Genomic DNA, 15168 nt, shown 5'->3' with positions numbered 1-15168 from the left:
AGTGTTCACTAGCTTTTTTTTACTATATAAATATAAGGAAAAAGACCCTTCCCCCTGGTGGCCATGTTTTTTTACCAATCTGAACCATTTTTGAACTCAACCGTTGTATCAAGGAAACAAATGTGCTGACCAAATTTCATAAAGATTGGGCAAAAAATGTGTCTTATAGACTGTTAACATGTTTTCACTATATACATATAGAGAAAACTGGCCCACCCCCTGGCGGCCATGTTTTTCAAATGATCACAACCATTTTTGAACTCGTCCGAGATATCCACATAACCAATGTTTTGACCAAATTTCATGATGTTTAAGCAAAAACATAAGGAAAAAGACTGCCCCCCCTGGACGCCATGTTTTTTACCGATCCAAACCATTTTCCAACTCAACCGTCGCATCCAGTAGACATATGTTCTGACCAAATTTCATGACGATTGGACCAATAATGTGACTTCTAGAGTGTTTACATGTTTTCACTAAACACATGTAGAGAAAACTGCCCAGCCCCCTGGCGGCCATGTTTTTTCACATCTAGACCATTTTCAAACTCATCCGAGATATCAATGAAACCAATCTTTTGACTTAGTTTCATGATGATTGGGCAAAAATTGTGACTTCTAGAGTGTTCACAAGGTTTATCTATAGCCATATAAGGGATACTGCCCCGCCCCCTGGCGGCCATGTTTTTCAATGGACCGGAACAATTTTTGAACTCAACCAACATATCATTAAGACAACATTTTGACAAAGTTACATGAAGATTGGGCATCAAATGTGACTTCTACCAGTGTTCACAAGTTTTTCTTTTTTTTGACCTAGTGACCTAGTTTTTGACCCAGCATGACCCAGTTTTGAAATCAGTCGAGGTATCATTAGGACAAATGTTCTGACCAAGTTTCATGAAGATCACACAAGAAATGTGGCTTCTAGAGTGTTCACAAGGCAAAATGTTGACGATGCACGCACGACGGACGACGGACAAATGGCGATCCCAAAAGCTCACCATGAGCATGTTCTGCTCAGGTGAGCTAAAAATACATGAACATACTGAAGATGCAATATTACTATAACAATATAAGAATGGATGAGAATTCGCCCACTAAGTTCGACACAAGCATGCAATTATGGTTCCATACCCTTTATCTATGCGGCGCTGTTTCATTATCTTGGCCAGACGGTTCAATCCCCGAAGGCTTCTAGCTATCTCGTCATTTCGTTTTGGATCGTCGATGATCATCTGTGCCTCACCATAGGTCAACGAGGCCTAACAAACGATGAAAGAGTTAATAATAACCTTGCTCTGGGGAAACTGGGCTTCATGCCTGTGTGTAAAATGTCATCCCAGATAAGACTGTGAAGTCCGCACAGGCTAATCTTTGACGACACTTTCCACTGTTATTGTATTTTTTGTTTGAACTAAGAAGCTCCTTAAATCCAGTTCTGGTGGAAAGTGATGCCTCAGATCAGCCAGTGCAGACGGCACAGGCTAATCTGGGATGACACTTAATGCACCTTTTATACGCCTTATTTTCCAGAATGAGGCTCATTCAAGGGCCATAACTCAATTATTGCTGAAGTGATTTCAAAGGTCATAACTAAATTATTGCTGGGGTGATTTTAAGGGCCATAACTCAATTATTGCTGAGGTGATTTCAAGGGCCATAACTCAATTATTGCTGAGGTGATTTGGTTATGCACATAACTCAATTATTGCTGAGGTGATTTCAAGAGCCATAACTCAATTATTGCTGAGGTGATTTCAAGGGCCATAACTCAATAATTGCTGAGGTGATTTGGTTATGCACATAACTCAATTATTGCTGAGGTGATTTCAAGGGCCATAACTCAATTATTGCTCAGGTGATTTCAAGGGCCATAACTCAATAATTGCTGAGGTGATTTGGTTATGCACATAACTCAATTATTGCTGAGGTGATTTCAAGGGCCATAACTCATTTATTGCTAAGGTGATTTCAAGGGCCATAACTCAATTATTGCTGCGGTGATTTCAAGGGCCATAACTCAATTATTGCTGAGGTGATTTGGTTATGCACATAACTCAATTATTGCTGAGGTGATTTGGTTACAAGGGCCATAACTCAATTATTGCTGAGGTGATTTGGTTATGCATTATACTTGGCAGATATGCTTTCATTATTCACGTTTTCATGAAAACTGTTTCTGATTGGGTAAAAACTGGTTCAAAATGATAATGGAAACTGTTAGTAAGTTAGATTTTAGTTAATAAAACAAGTTCCTAATAGTTTTGACAATTGTAAACCTTGGCCTTGTTATTATGCCCACAAACATTCTGTTGTTTGGACATAGAAAAAAGAAGACGAATAAAGACCAAAGTTTGATAAACCAAGGGCCATAAATAATCAATTAAGGAAGAAATATATAATTATGAATCTAAGAAAGCAAAAATGAAATTGGTCTCCTGATTGACAGCTACAAGTACACCAAACACCTATCCATTTTGAATGGAGGGAGGAGGGGGGAATTCAAATAACATAAATAATTACCCTTGACTGAATAACACTCTTCATAAATGAAGTCTTGACAATGTCTGCTGTCTGGGTCATCTCCCAAATAACAGTGAACGCAAACCTGAAAGTAAAAATTATGTTTATTCCTGATTGGTACAAATCAAGCTAGGGTTTGATTTGAGGTATTTATGCATAAAGTTTCTTTACAATAATCCAATTTAATCTCAAGAATTTAAGCAGAAGTCATTTTGCTATTTTAAGTTATAGAGACCTTGACCTTGACCCTGTCCCTTCCATACACAATCACAAGGGTCTTGATAAAATATATCAACATATGAACTAGATTAAAATATCTAAATTTGAACAGCTAAACATGAGTATATTGCTTATATGTAACATAAGGCCCTAAATTTTAACCAATTTTGAACTAGTCTTAGAGTGACCAAACTTGGCCAATTTTTTTGTTGATATCCGTCAATCAATTCATGACAAACAAGCTCACACAACAAATAAAACTGCATTTATCATGGTAAATATGCAAATTTCTATGTATAATACCTGTACATGCAAATCAAGAACAAAAAAAGCCCTTAACTTAAATAAATGTCTCAACTTTACAGTGCTAATGCAAAAATCTTTTTTTTAAATGGTCCCTAATTTTGACCAATTTTCAACTTAAGTTAACAAACTTACGCTCACAAGCTTATGAGGTCATTTCAAGACAGAGAATAATGTTTTATGATTGAATAACATTCCTCAGTCATTTAAGGAAGTCTAGCTGCTTACCCAAAAACTTTAACATACTGTGAAATCATTTATCTTTGCTAAAATTTAATTTTCTGGTTTATTGAAATAGAGTATTTCTATTTTAAATTTATGGATTTTTTATATCTGAAAAAAAACTTTGGATTTTAACTTTGTATTTGCAGTTGAGCAGACCCACAAAATTCCTTGAGAATTAAGAGTCCGCTTAATGGTTTCACAGTAACTTGGACACATCACTGACACTGAGGCGAGTAGGATATGTAGACTTTTCTTTGAAAAAGTGGACATTAATAAGCCGAAGTTGAAATTAATTTCCGGAACGAAAGAATTGAACTCACAGACAGCTGACCACAAATACATGCCAAACGTTTCAAGTAAAAACCTGCAGTAGAAACTGTGATATTGATATTGCACCCAAACATAACCCTTTCCCACTCAAAGCCAAAGCCAAAGTGGAAATGGCAAACAGCATAAAACCAGAAAAGCCTTGAATCTAGTAAGAAAGATGTTCATTAAATTTAACTTTCTAAGGGACTTAAAATGCTTCTAAATAGTAATACCTATCTAATTGGTAAAGGATTTACAAGAGCATTGTGCTGACAAATGGGAGAGTAGTATAGCTCTAACCATTAAATGAAAAGTCAAACTTAAAATCATTAATGCAAAAGGTAACGAACAGATAGATGGACAAGACTGGGTACGGTTGGTGAGACAGGGCGGGACAGACAGACTTCATACCTGTCTACATCGCATATAAGGGAACACAAGTTGGAACTGAGCAGTTCTGGAACCATGTCAATTCTCTGAAACAAATACACACAAAAGACACTGAAATCAACGATCATGATATTAACATAAAATAATCTTAATTTTCTATATTCACATAGGTATATATTTTACATTCTTTACTTAAACTATCCACACACAAAATCCAGTGCTTTCAAAGATTATTACACAATGTACAATTCTATTTTCCTCTGAAAGACATGCAATCAAAATGTAATCTGGCTAAGCAAAATGCCATAAACTTTTACCACTCAGATATGCACTTTAATCCGTTTATAATCCCTTAGAACATCACATTAATTTGTATTTGTTTACTAGATTCAAGTTTAAAAGGCCTCATTTCCAACCGTAATGTACTGATGAACAGCAAACTGCATGACACCTGAACAGACGGTTTTGTTTTTTGCTGGTAGCTGATAGCCATTTAAGTTGCTTCTAAGTGGGGAAAGGGGTAACTTAACATCTGTGTTACCTTGTCAACTAGATAGACGGTGGTTCCCCTGCTGGCAGCCTCCCGGTCCAAGGCATTTCCAGGACGGATAAAGTGACTCACGTCCGCAATGTGGACACCCACCTGTATACAGTTAACATAGTGAAATATCAATACAGATTACTAAGTAGACAGTCCAGATCATAACTTCAATACGTCAACTAATGTTACAACTGTCAAATGCTCAATACATGCAAGTTTGAATGTTGTTCATTAGATGGAAGACCTCTGTAAGATGAAAAAGTGTCTACAGACAGACGGACAAACAGACACATGCAATAACAGACAGACGGACAAAAAGACAGACGGAAAAAAAAGATTGACACGGTGATCAGAGTATATCCGCCTCTACTTTGTTGCGAGGGTATAAAGAGATCCTGTTTTAAACTCTTAATACATGCATTGTTTGGGAGTAGTCTCTTAAAAAAACCAAAAAAAAACCTGGAGTAATCAGAATGTTACCTCTAAATTGCCGTTAGGGAGGTCCCTACAGTGCAATGCATCATCAATATCTGTACAACCAGGGGGATCAACACTGCATATAGTCACATGTCGAAGATCTGTGCGATGTTTCAAGTCCTACATACAACCAAATAAATGTGTAATTATAATATAAAAGTATAATCAAAAGACGGGTAATCACACATTCTTTTCAATCCATTGGTTGGCCCAAAAATTCTATATAGGTCCATGGTCGACCCAAGATGTTGTGTTTGACACACATATGTCCCCTGTTATTGGCAAGAATGTTTTGTTGGTAAGCTCAAATTCATTTTTAGGGCAATTAGGATAAGTACTATGGTTTATTTGAGTAGCAAACAAAGGTTTACAATTCTTAACATAGTTGTAGTGTGACTGCAAGATGAAAGGGTAAAATATTTAAGTTTTATAGACGATTCTTGCTTTTTTCCATATATCTGCATGCAACGGATCTTGCTTTCCAATGGAATAAACCGTGACAAACTAAATATATATTATGATAAAGCAACTGTTCAATTTGGTATATTAAATATGCATCCTTGTAAATACTATTAATACTGGCATAAAAGTGTTTGCAATTGTTTTTTATTATACGGGCCGCACTCTGTGAAAAGGGGTTTAATGCATGTGCATAAAGTATCGTTCCAGCAGCCCTACAGGCTTATCTGGGACGACACTTTCCCCTTTTATATTTTTTGTTTAAACGAAGTCTCTTCTTAGCAAAAATCTAGTTTAGGTGGAAAAAGTCGTGCCTGATTTGTCTAAAAGGAACTGCGCAGGCTAATCTGGGACGACACTTCACGCACATGCATTAAACACCCTTTTCACAGAGCACGGCTTATATTGTTTTTTTCCTAACCTCATCAGTGATGGTCCAGGGCATCTTGGGCAGGAAGCTTAGCACCTGCTCTGAAAAACTGCAGTGTGGGACGTCGTGCTCCAGTAGTAAAACTTCATTCTCCGTGTCCTTGTCTCCAATATTGCCAAGCTTTCGCACAAAATGGCCCTGAGAATGAAAATAGTTTAAATAGTTTGTGTTTTAGAATTTTCAAGGTTGACACTAAGGAATTTCTGAATTATTAGCAAAAATGCATGTTACCTAAACAAGTGTCCAAATAGGCTTTATTTGAAAATATTTTCAGAAATTTTTACAGTTTTTACTAGCCATTTAAAGATATAAAGAGTCATTAAGAGATTTAAGTAGCGATTTAGAGATTTTAGAAGCCATCTAGAGATTTTAGTAGCCATCACCTACTTTGGCTCCTGGTAAAAGTAACAAACCATACAGTGCTGAAATAATGTTGTTAATTTTTTTTACATTTATTACACAATCCATGTAAAAATCTAAAATGAAACAAAACTGCTTAAAATAACGTACACAATTTTGCCACCTTACAAATATTAAGACCTGTTTCTTTTACACATGTCAAAACCATTGATTTTATGTTTTTAATTTGAAGTTGAATCTCAATAATTAGGGTTGCATTTTGTAAGAATTATAAGAAAACAAGCAAATTCGTTGAATTGATATCCCCCGCCAATATGCTTCTGGACACAGAAGTGTTATATTTGACACTCAAAAAAGCGTTTTTTCAAGATACAAAGGGCAATAACTCCGTTATTAACAGATGGTTTACAACGCCATTTGGCGTACATCATCCTCTTATCCATATATATACTCCTACAAAGTTTCAATGAAATCCCCCAAAGCACTTCCAAGATATGGCTCCGGACACAAAAGTGCCGGACGGACGGAAAGACGGACGGAAGGACAGACGGACAACGCCAAAACAATATCCCTCCGCCTATGGGGGGGGGGATAAAAAGTGTGGTATTACCATTTAGCCTTTTTTAATTCAATATGAACAAGATGCAATTATACAAGGAAACACCAAGCCAACTATTATGATAGCATGTAAAAATATCAAGATATCTACATGAAACAAATTTCATGTTACAAGCCCCAGTGGCTTTGACATGATGACCTCGAAAGTAAAGAATAATTTTTTAACTTGAAAGTAACCAATTGGCATGGTGGTAGGTGAATGTCTTCTTAAGGCATAATGTGGAAATGAAATGGTATACGGACCAACCAGTGCTTTCCACAGGATTTTTGTCAGGCGCCCCGGGGCTGATAGGGGTGGTTCGGGAGAGGTGTCCCTTCCCGACGTCGATTTTTTTAAAATATAACGTGTCAATTCACCTTCTGTGGTGCGTTATAACTCAAAGAAAAACAGCGTCAAAAGACGTCATTTGGTGCGCTATGACTCTTCAAGAAAATCCCCCAGTCATTTAAAAAAATAATAATTTTTTATATTGTTTAATTGTTTTAAAACTTTCCCGTACAGATAGTAAAATCCCGACTCAAACAATTCCCCCAATACATCCGTTTCTATTCATTACCCGATAATCCAGTTTTTAGAAATCACTTTCTGGTAAATATTTATGATAAAATCTCTCAATTATTTCTTTAACACAAACCTTGCCATTTTTCTATAGTATAAATTCAATTTTAAGTGACTATTTATAGATTTGATGAAATATTGCCTCTGAACATGCGTCAATCCCCTGACGTATTGTGTGCTTGTTAAAACGATACACGCGCGCACTTTCTATGCAAATGACGCAATGTTGTACATGCTGCATAATTTTCGCGCTCTTTTTAATTGAGAAAAAGATTCGACACAAAATAAATGTGCAACTGCTCATTTGAAGCAAGAATATTTTAACGTTGCAGTAACATTTACATTCAGAAGTGTGTTTCGGATTAAAAACACGTTAACATCGACTTACCGGAATGGGTTTCGGATTACAAATTTAATTATTCCCATTTGAGATTTCAACAAATATTAACAGTTGCGTTATGAATTCAACGATAATTTGTTTAAACACTTTACGAGTCGAATAAATGTTTTGACGGAATTATGCATGAAATTCACGTTGTCCACGAGGATTATGACCAGTTGCCATCATCAGTCTTTTAAGTAACGATTATCGGACGAAACATTTACAAGTGTGCGTAATTAATTCTAAGAAAATTTGTTAAAGCGCATTACTGGTCCAATAAATGTCAGAAAAACGAGGTGAATCAGTGATTCACCTCGTTTTTCTGACATTTATTGGACTAGTAATGCGATTATTTAGTTCTATAAATGGACATGATGAAATATACATGTAATGGAATTAAATTGTTATCCATAATTGTTACCAGGAGTTATTAGCACCAGTTACTTGCTATAAGTAATTAATTGTTTACCACTTGCAATAATTACTCGTATTTATTATGAGTCATAGGTAACACTTGTTTACAGTAAAAAGGTGTGATGATGATGCCTGAAACCGTCTTTAATGTACTGTTCTTTACCGGTTTTATATTACGTAAATGTTACAACTTCATGCTAATCAAGCTGTGACAAACTCTTACTTAGTGCCCGACGACAATAAAAAATAATGGTCAATACTTACAATTAAAGGAAACTCCCCTGGCTCCATCTATCTAAACGGCGCACCTGTTAAACACTCTACTGAAGTTAAACACTTAGGAATCATAAGAACGCCAAAGAACCTCAATACGGACGATCGCCTTAAAACCGCAAGGCAGACTATATATGCACTCCTTGGACCCGGGTTACATGCAAGAAAAGGTTTCTCACCAGTTGTTGCTCTCAAATTATGGAACACCTATGCAATACCAAGAGCCTTGTATGGGGTCGAAATCTTAAAGGTCACCAAAGGGGATATAGGAAAGCTCGACAGACAACAAAGGAGTATGTTTTAGCACTTCCAAGGCCTACCAACACGTACTGTGACTGCAGGAGTACATTTACTCCAAGGCAGTGAACCTATTGAGTCAATTATAGATAGATGAAGACTCTCTCTCTTCACTAATATTTCAAGACTCCAAGGCTCAGCAGAGTACAACATACTCTCTAGACAAATAACCATGGCCTCTTTTGACAGCCACTCTTTAGCTTCAGTCTCCAGGAAGTTCAAAAGTACAATCTCCCAGACTTCAGATACCTTTTTGAGCATCCTATTGAAACACCCAAATGGAAAACCATAATAGACAAAGCCATCAATCAATATTGGCATCAGAAGTGGTCTGAAGAAATTGATCATAAATCTACACTTAAGTACATACAAATACAGGACAACCCTACAAAAGTAGCCCATAACATCTGAAGGTCGGTTCTCCCAGTTGAGCATGATGTTCGAAAAGCAGAGATCAAGGCAAGAGTAATTACAGGAACATATATCTTCCAATCAAATACAGCCCAATATAACAAAGTCAAGGTCAGTCCAACATGTCTGATGTGTGGAAATGGTGATGAGACACTGCAACACTTCCTGCTTGACTGCGAACAACTTGAAGGAACGCGAAAAATTGGAACCAAAATGTTAGCAGAAATCATTGAAGAGATCCATCCCGTTGGGCTCTCACTATTCAACACCAGGGAGGACCTTACCCAGCTTATTATGGACTGCTCTCACAAAAACATTAAAAGTATCATACAACTACCCATGCGGCTACAACTCCGTATAGAAAGAGCTAGCCAATGCTACATTTACCATCTACACAATAAAAGAGTGCAATTGCTTACACCTGGCCCCTTTGTTAACCCCACTAGATAAGACAGACCACACATAAAATGTCGAGCGTTAATAACTTTTTACTAACTTTTAAATAATGTTACGCGACTGAATATTTCAGGCTAAATGATATATCATTTATCCCTATACCGTAATAAACCTGTATTAAGCCGCAGTTTAAACCATTGCTGAGACACGGTCTACTGATTTAAATACTGTATATAATGTAAAAAGGCATGTGTGAAAAGTTCAATGTGTTTATGTAAATTCACTATTGGATCTAAACGTGAAATTGGCTTTAACTCTATCTTGGCTGGACTACCTGCCAGGAGTTCCTCAATCAGATTGGGGGAAACTACATGACAGAACATAACAGATAATTAACCCCGCCCTCATAAGCATTCGCGTAACCGATTGGACGATGAACATCACAGTTTGACGACTGGAATAAACGACTGAAATGTTACCTGATACATCCTTGTCAGCATTTAAATGACTGTGTTATGTGGCTAGAATAATCAATACGCGCGTCAAGCTATTCTCTTATCAGTCTATTATCCATTACCCCATGTTGTGTTTATGGCAATTACATGTGAAAGCAGGTACCGAGTACAGGGAATATTGATACACTGATAGAGAAACCTTGATTTTTTTGACAATCTCCACTTTCTTTTTCTGAAAAATACACTGATCGGAAAATTTCAAGCGCCCGGGGAATCTGATTTCGAAATTCAAGCGCCCCAACGAGAAATCGTTAAATGGCCTGTGGAAAGCCCTGGGACCAACCGACCATACCACCACCAGACAGGTGAAATTCTAAAACAATATTCCAGCTTGATTGAAGGGGGGTATAATGATCATATGCAGTAAGTTTCTATAATATGGGTAACATAGGAATAATCATTAGCAACACATGTGCAAGCGTACAATAGAGCAACTGGTGTTGGTACAGGACAAAATGGTAAGTTCCACTTAATATGTAATGGAAACGATGGAAAACGGCCTGACAATAATTATATCAACAAGAAGTCAGGGCCGTAAACAGAATATACTAAAATAGTCTGCTGGTTTCAGTATAATTTAGTTGTATATTTTACTCACCTTCATCCAAATTAATCTGCTCAAATATTTTTTATAAACTAAAAATTTAATACGACATATGGAAATCAACACAATTTTATCAATATTAAGTTTAAAAGTACCTGTGGATATCTGGAGTTTCGGGGCCAGCTGTCAATGGCAACCACAATTCTCTGACTGCCCAGGTCCCGTGCCTGGCGTGTCTCGATACGAATCTTGGGGATACGCCGCTCAGCCGGCATAAACAGGTGACGTGTAGCCTACAAACAGGCATAAACAGGTGACATATAGTCTATGGACTGGCACAAACAGTTTACATGTAGCCTACAGACAGGCATAAACTGGTGATGTGAAGCCTAAATATGGAGAAAACAAGTGATGTGTAGCCTACAGACAAACATACCTTGACTAAATTAAAAGCTCCACCACTTATAGAAAACTTTTTACATAAATCTTAAACACCAGGTGGTGTTATGAATTGCGACGTAAACCTGTTTCATTGATAACTGGCTACTCTGCTGGAATTTGCCACCCTGATTCTTATTAATGAAACCACTTTAACACCCTGAAATGCAACTTTTTAAAGGGAGAAGGTGCCTAAAAAGCCACATTTTGCAAATTTAGAGAAAAAGGAGATAAATAATGCCAATTAAAAAAACATTCGCCAAATAAGGGAAAATTTATTAAGAAATAGTATCCAGTGAGGTTAAAAATTGGATAACAGAACGTTTGTAATGTGCTGCACCTCTTTGACAGCAGAGGGTTGAAGTATGCCACAGTACTGCCGCCAATTTCTCTTTATGATCCCCACCACTCGCCCTGTTGGCTGTCTCAATTCACGAGGCACTCGCTTCCTCTTTACAGCTGCATCCTGTAAAAAGTTCTCTTTTTTTTCAAATTTGAATTTTTCAATCCATCATTTGCTATCAGTCCTAAATTAAACAGAAGACCAGTCGTGCATGTTTATGTTAAATACATCGATTTACCTTACAGAAATATTATATTGAAAATGTTTTCAGTCTCTACTGTCCCCTACCTCAGCCTCTATGTCACAGGCCCTAACTCAGCCTGTTTGTCATGGCCCCTACCTCTTTCTCTATGTTTACTGTACTCTACCTTAGCCTCTGTCTACTGTCCCCTACCTCAACCACTATGTCGGCCCCTACCTCTGTCTCTATATCATGGCCCCTAACTATGTCTCTATGTCAGCCCCTACCTCTATATCACTGGCCCCTACCTCTATGTCTACTGTGCCTTACCTCAGCCTCTAAGTCAGCCCCTACCTCTGCCTCTTTGTCAGCCCCTACCTTTGCCTCTATGTCAGCCCCTAGCTCTGCCTCTATGTCATGGCCCCTACCTCTATGTCATGGCCCCTACCTCTATGTAATGATGCCATACCTCTATGTCATGGCCCCTACCTCTGCCTCTATGTCAGCCCCTACCCCTGCCTCTATATCATGTCCCCTACCTGAGCCTCTATGTCTACTGTCCCCCATCTCAACCTCTATGCCAGCCCCTTCCTCTATGTCAGCCACTGCCTCTGCGTCAGCCTTAACATTTGCCCCTTTGTCAGCCCCTACCTTTGCCTCTATGTCAGCCCCTACCTTTGCCTCTATGTCAGCCCCTACTTGTCTCTATGTCAGCTACTACCTCTGCCTCTATGTCAGCTACTACCTCTGCCTCTATGTCAGCCCATACCTCTGCCTCTATGTCAGCCCATACCTCTGCCTCTATGTCAGCTCATACCTCTGCCTCTATGTGAGCCCCTACCTCTGCCTCTATGTCAGCCCATAAATCTGCCTCTATGACAGCCCATACCTCTTCTTCTATGTCAGCTCATAACTCTGCCTCTTTGTCAGCCCCTATACTACCTCTGCCTCTATGACAGCACATACCTCTGCCTCTATGTCAGCCCATACCTCTGCCTCTATGTCAGCCCATAAATCTGCCTCTCTGACAGCCCATACCACTGCCTCTATGTCAGCTCATAACTCTGCCTCTTTTTATCAGCCCCTACCTCTGCCTCTATGACAGCCCATACCTCTGCCTCTATGTCAGCCCATACCTCTGCCTTTATGTCAGCCCATACCTCTGCCTCTATGTCAGCCCATACCTCTGCCTCTATGTCAGCCCATACCTCGGCCTCTATGTCAGCCCATACCTCTGCCTCTATGTCAGCCCATACCTCGGCCTCTTTGTCAGCTCCTACCTCTGCCTCTATCACAGCCCATACCTCTGCTTCTATGTCAGCCCAATACCTCTGGCTCTTTGTCAGCCCCTACCTCTGCCTCTATGCCAGCCTATACCTCCTCCTCTTTCAGGGCCCTCAATCTGTCAAATCCATGGCCGAAATTCGGCAGCTTCCCCCCCCCCTGAAAAGTATACATTTTTCCCCTTTTTTGGGGAAAAATTCCCCCCACCCCCCCCCAATTTTTTTTATTTTTAATTTTTATAGATAGATGTCTAATGATTACTATATCTCAATTCTATTTTAATTTAATCTTGTCAAACATACTTAATTATGAAATAAGCAATGAATATAGTGCAAATGTAATAATTAGAGAGTAAGTTAAAAATCCCCCAAAAAGGGAAACGCCGCGAAAATTCCCCCTGCTATGGGTAGGGACCCGCTTCCCCTAAAATGGATTGAGGGCCCTGTCTTTGTCAGCCCATATTTCTGCCTTTATGTCAGCCCCTACCTCTGCCTTTATGCCAGCCAATAACTCTGCCTCTATGTCAACCCCTACCTCTGTCTTTATGTCAGCCCATACCTCTGCCTCTATGTCAGCCCATACCTCTGCCTCTATGTCAGCCCATACCTCTGCCTCTATGTCAGCCCATACCTCTGCCTCTATGTCAGCCCATACCTCTGCCTCTATGTTAGCCCATACCTCTGCCTCTATGTCAGCCCATACCTCTGCCTTTATGCCAGCCCACACCTCTGCCTCTATGTCAGCCCCTACCTCTGCCTTTATGTAAGCCCCTACCTCTGCCTCTATGTCAGCCCATACCTCTGCCTCTATGTTAGCCCCTACCTCTGCCTCTATGTTAGCCTCTACCTCTGCCTCTATGTCAGCCCATACCTCTGCCTCTATGTCAGCCCCTACCTCTGCCTTTATGTAAGCCCCTACCTCTGCCTCTATGTCAGCCCCTACCTCTGCCTCTATGTCAGCCCATACCTCTGCCTCTATGTTAGCCCATACCTCTGCCTCTATGTCAGCCCATACCTCTGCCTTTATGCCAGCCCACACCTCTGCCTCTATGTCAGCCCCTACCTCTGCCTTTATGTAAGCCCCTACCTCTGCCTCTATGTCAGCCCATACCTCTGCCTCTATGTCAGCCCCTACCTCTGCCTCTATGTTAGCCTCTACCTCTGCCTCTATGTCAGCCCATACCTCTGCCTCTATGTCAGCCCATACCTCTGCCTCTATGTCAGCCCATACCTCTGCCTCTATGTCAGCCCATTACTCTGCCTCTATGTTAGCCCATACCTCTGCCTCTATGTCAGCCCATACCTCTGCCTCTATGTTAGCCCATACCTCTGCCTCTATGTCAGCCCATACCTCTGCCTCTATGTTAGCCCATACCTCTGCCTCTATGTCAGCCCATACCTCTGCCTCTATGTCAGCCCATACCTCTGCCTCTATGTCAGCCCATACCTCTGCCTCTATGTTAGCCCATACCTCTGCCTCTATGTCAGCCCATACCTCTGCCTCTATGTTAGCCCATACCTCTGCCTCTATGTCAGCCCCTACCTATGCCTCTATGTTAGCCCATACCTCTGCCTCTATGTCAGCTACTACCTCTGCCTCTATGTTAGCCCATACCTCTGCCTCTATGTCAGCCCCTACCTATGCCTCTATGTCAGCCCATACCTCTGCCTCTATTTTAGCCCCAACCTCTGCCTCTATGTCAGCCCATACCTCTGCCTCTATGTTAGCCCATACCTCTGCCTCTATGTCAGCGTCATCAGGTTTCTCCTCTATCTCTTCCAGCATGAGAGAGCTGGGACAGCTCCATTCAGGCTCCGGTAACATCTCTATGGCAACAACGTCATCGTTAACCGCTCGATTCAGGTTCGCATGGCCTTGCAGAAATACCTGAACATAACAACAGAAATTGTTACACAAAATTCCATACATTATTTGAACAATTTAATGAGGATCATTAGTACATTCAAATAATTCAGATATAACAATTTTGCATAAATCATGATGAATTAAGAAGTCAGACATGAAATCCTTCCCTAAACAAGAGCTGTCACCATAGGATGACTTATGCCCCCTATAAACGCTTGATAGAAGTTATGAGCTTTTTTCAAAACCTAAACTCAGATTTCGAAACCTAAACACGGACCATAAGTTCAAGGTCAAGGGGTCAAAATTTTTGTGTGCATGGAAAGGCCTTGTCCATATACACATGCATACCAAATATAAAGGTTATATCTCAAGGGACATAGAAGTAATGAGCATTTTTCGAAACCTAAAC

At 39.7% G+C, this 15168-nt stretch overlaps 1 protein-coding gene across 2 annotated transcripts in view; it reads right to left on the bottom strand.

Annotated features, from left to right (window-relative positions):
- The window catches only part of LOC127844633 (exosome complex exonuclease RRP44-like), a 56589-nt gene that overhangs the window by 18300 nt on the left and 23121 nt on the right, over positions 1-15168 (bottom strand). For both annotated transcript variants that reach the window (XM_052375039.1, XM_052375040.1), the window contains exons 7-15: positions 14628-14780; positions 11426-11551; positions 10803-10940; positions 5870-6016; positions 4993-5109; positions 4513-4614; positions 3993-4057; positions 2526-2610; positions 1137-1264 (exon numbers count right to left, since the gene is read on the bottom strand). In XM_052375039.1, the coding sequence (XP_052230999.1) occupies positions 1137-1264; positions 2526-2610; positions 3993-4057; positions 4513-4614; positions 4993-5109; positions 5870-6016; positions 10803-10940; positions 11426-11551; positions 14628-14780 (1061 nt within the window). The remainder of the gene's footprint in view (positions 1-1136; positions 1265-2525; positions 2611-3992; positions 4058-4512; positions 4615-4992; positions 5110-5869; positions 6017-10802; positions 10941-11425; positions 11552-14627; positions 14781-15168) is intronic.

This window comes from Dreissena polymorpha, chromosome 9 (assembly GCF_020536995.1).
Source record: "Dreissena polymorpha isolate Duluth1 chromosome 9, UMN_Dpol_1.0, whole genome shotgun sequence".
NCBI classification, from domain to species: Eukaryota; Metazoa; Mollusca; class Bivalvia; order Myida; family Dreissenidae; genus Dreissena; species Dreissena polymorpha.
This window is presented reverse-complemented; position numbering and strand designations above follow the sequence as displayed.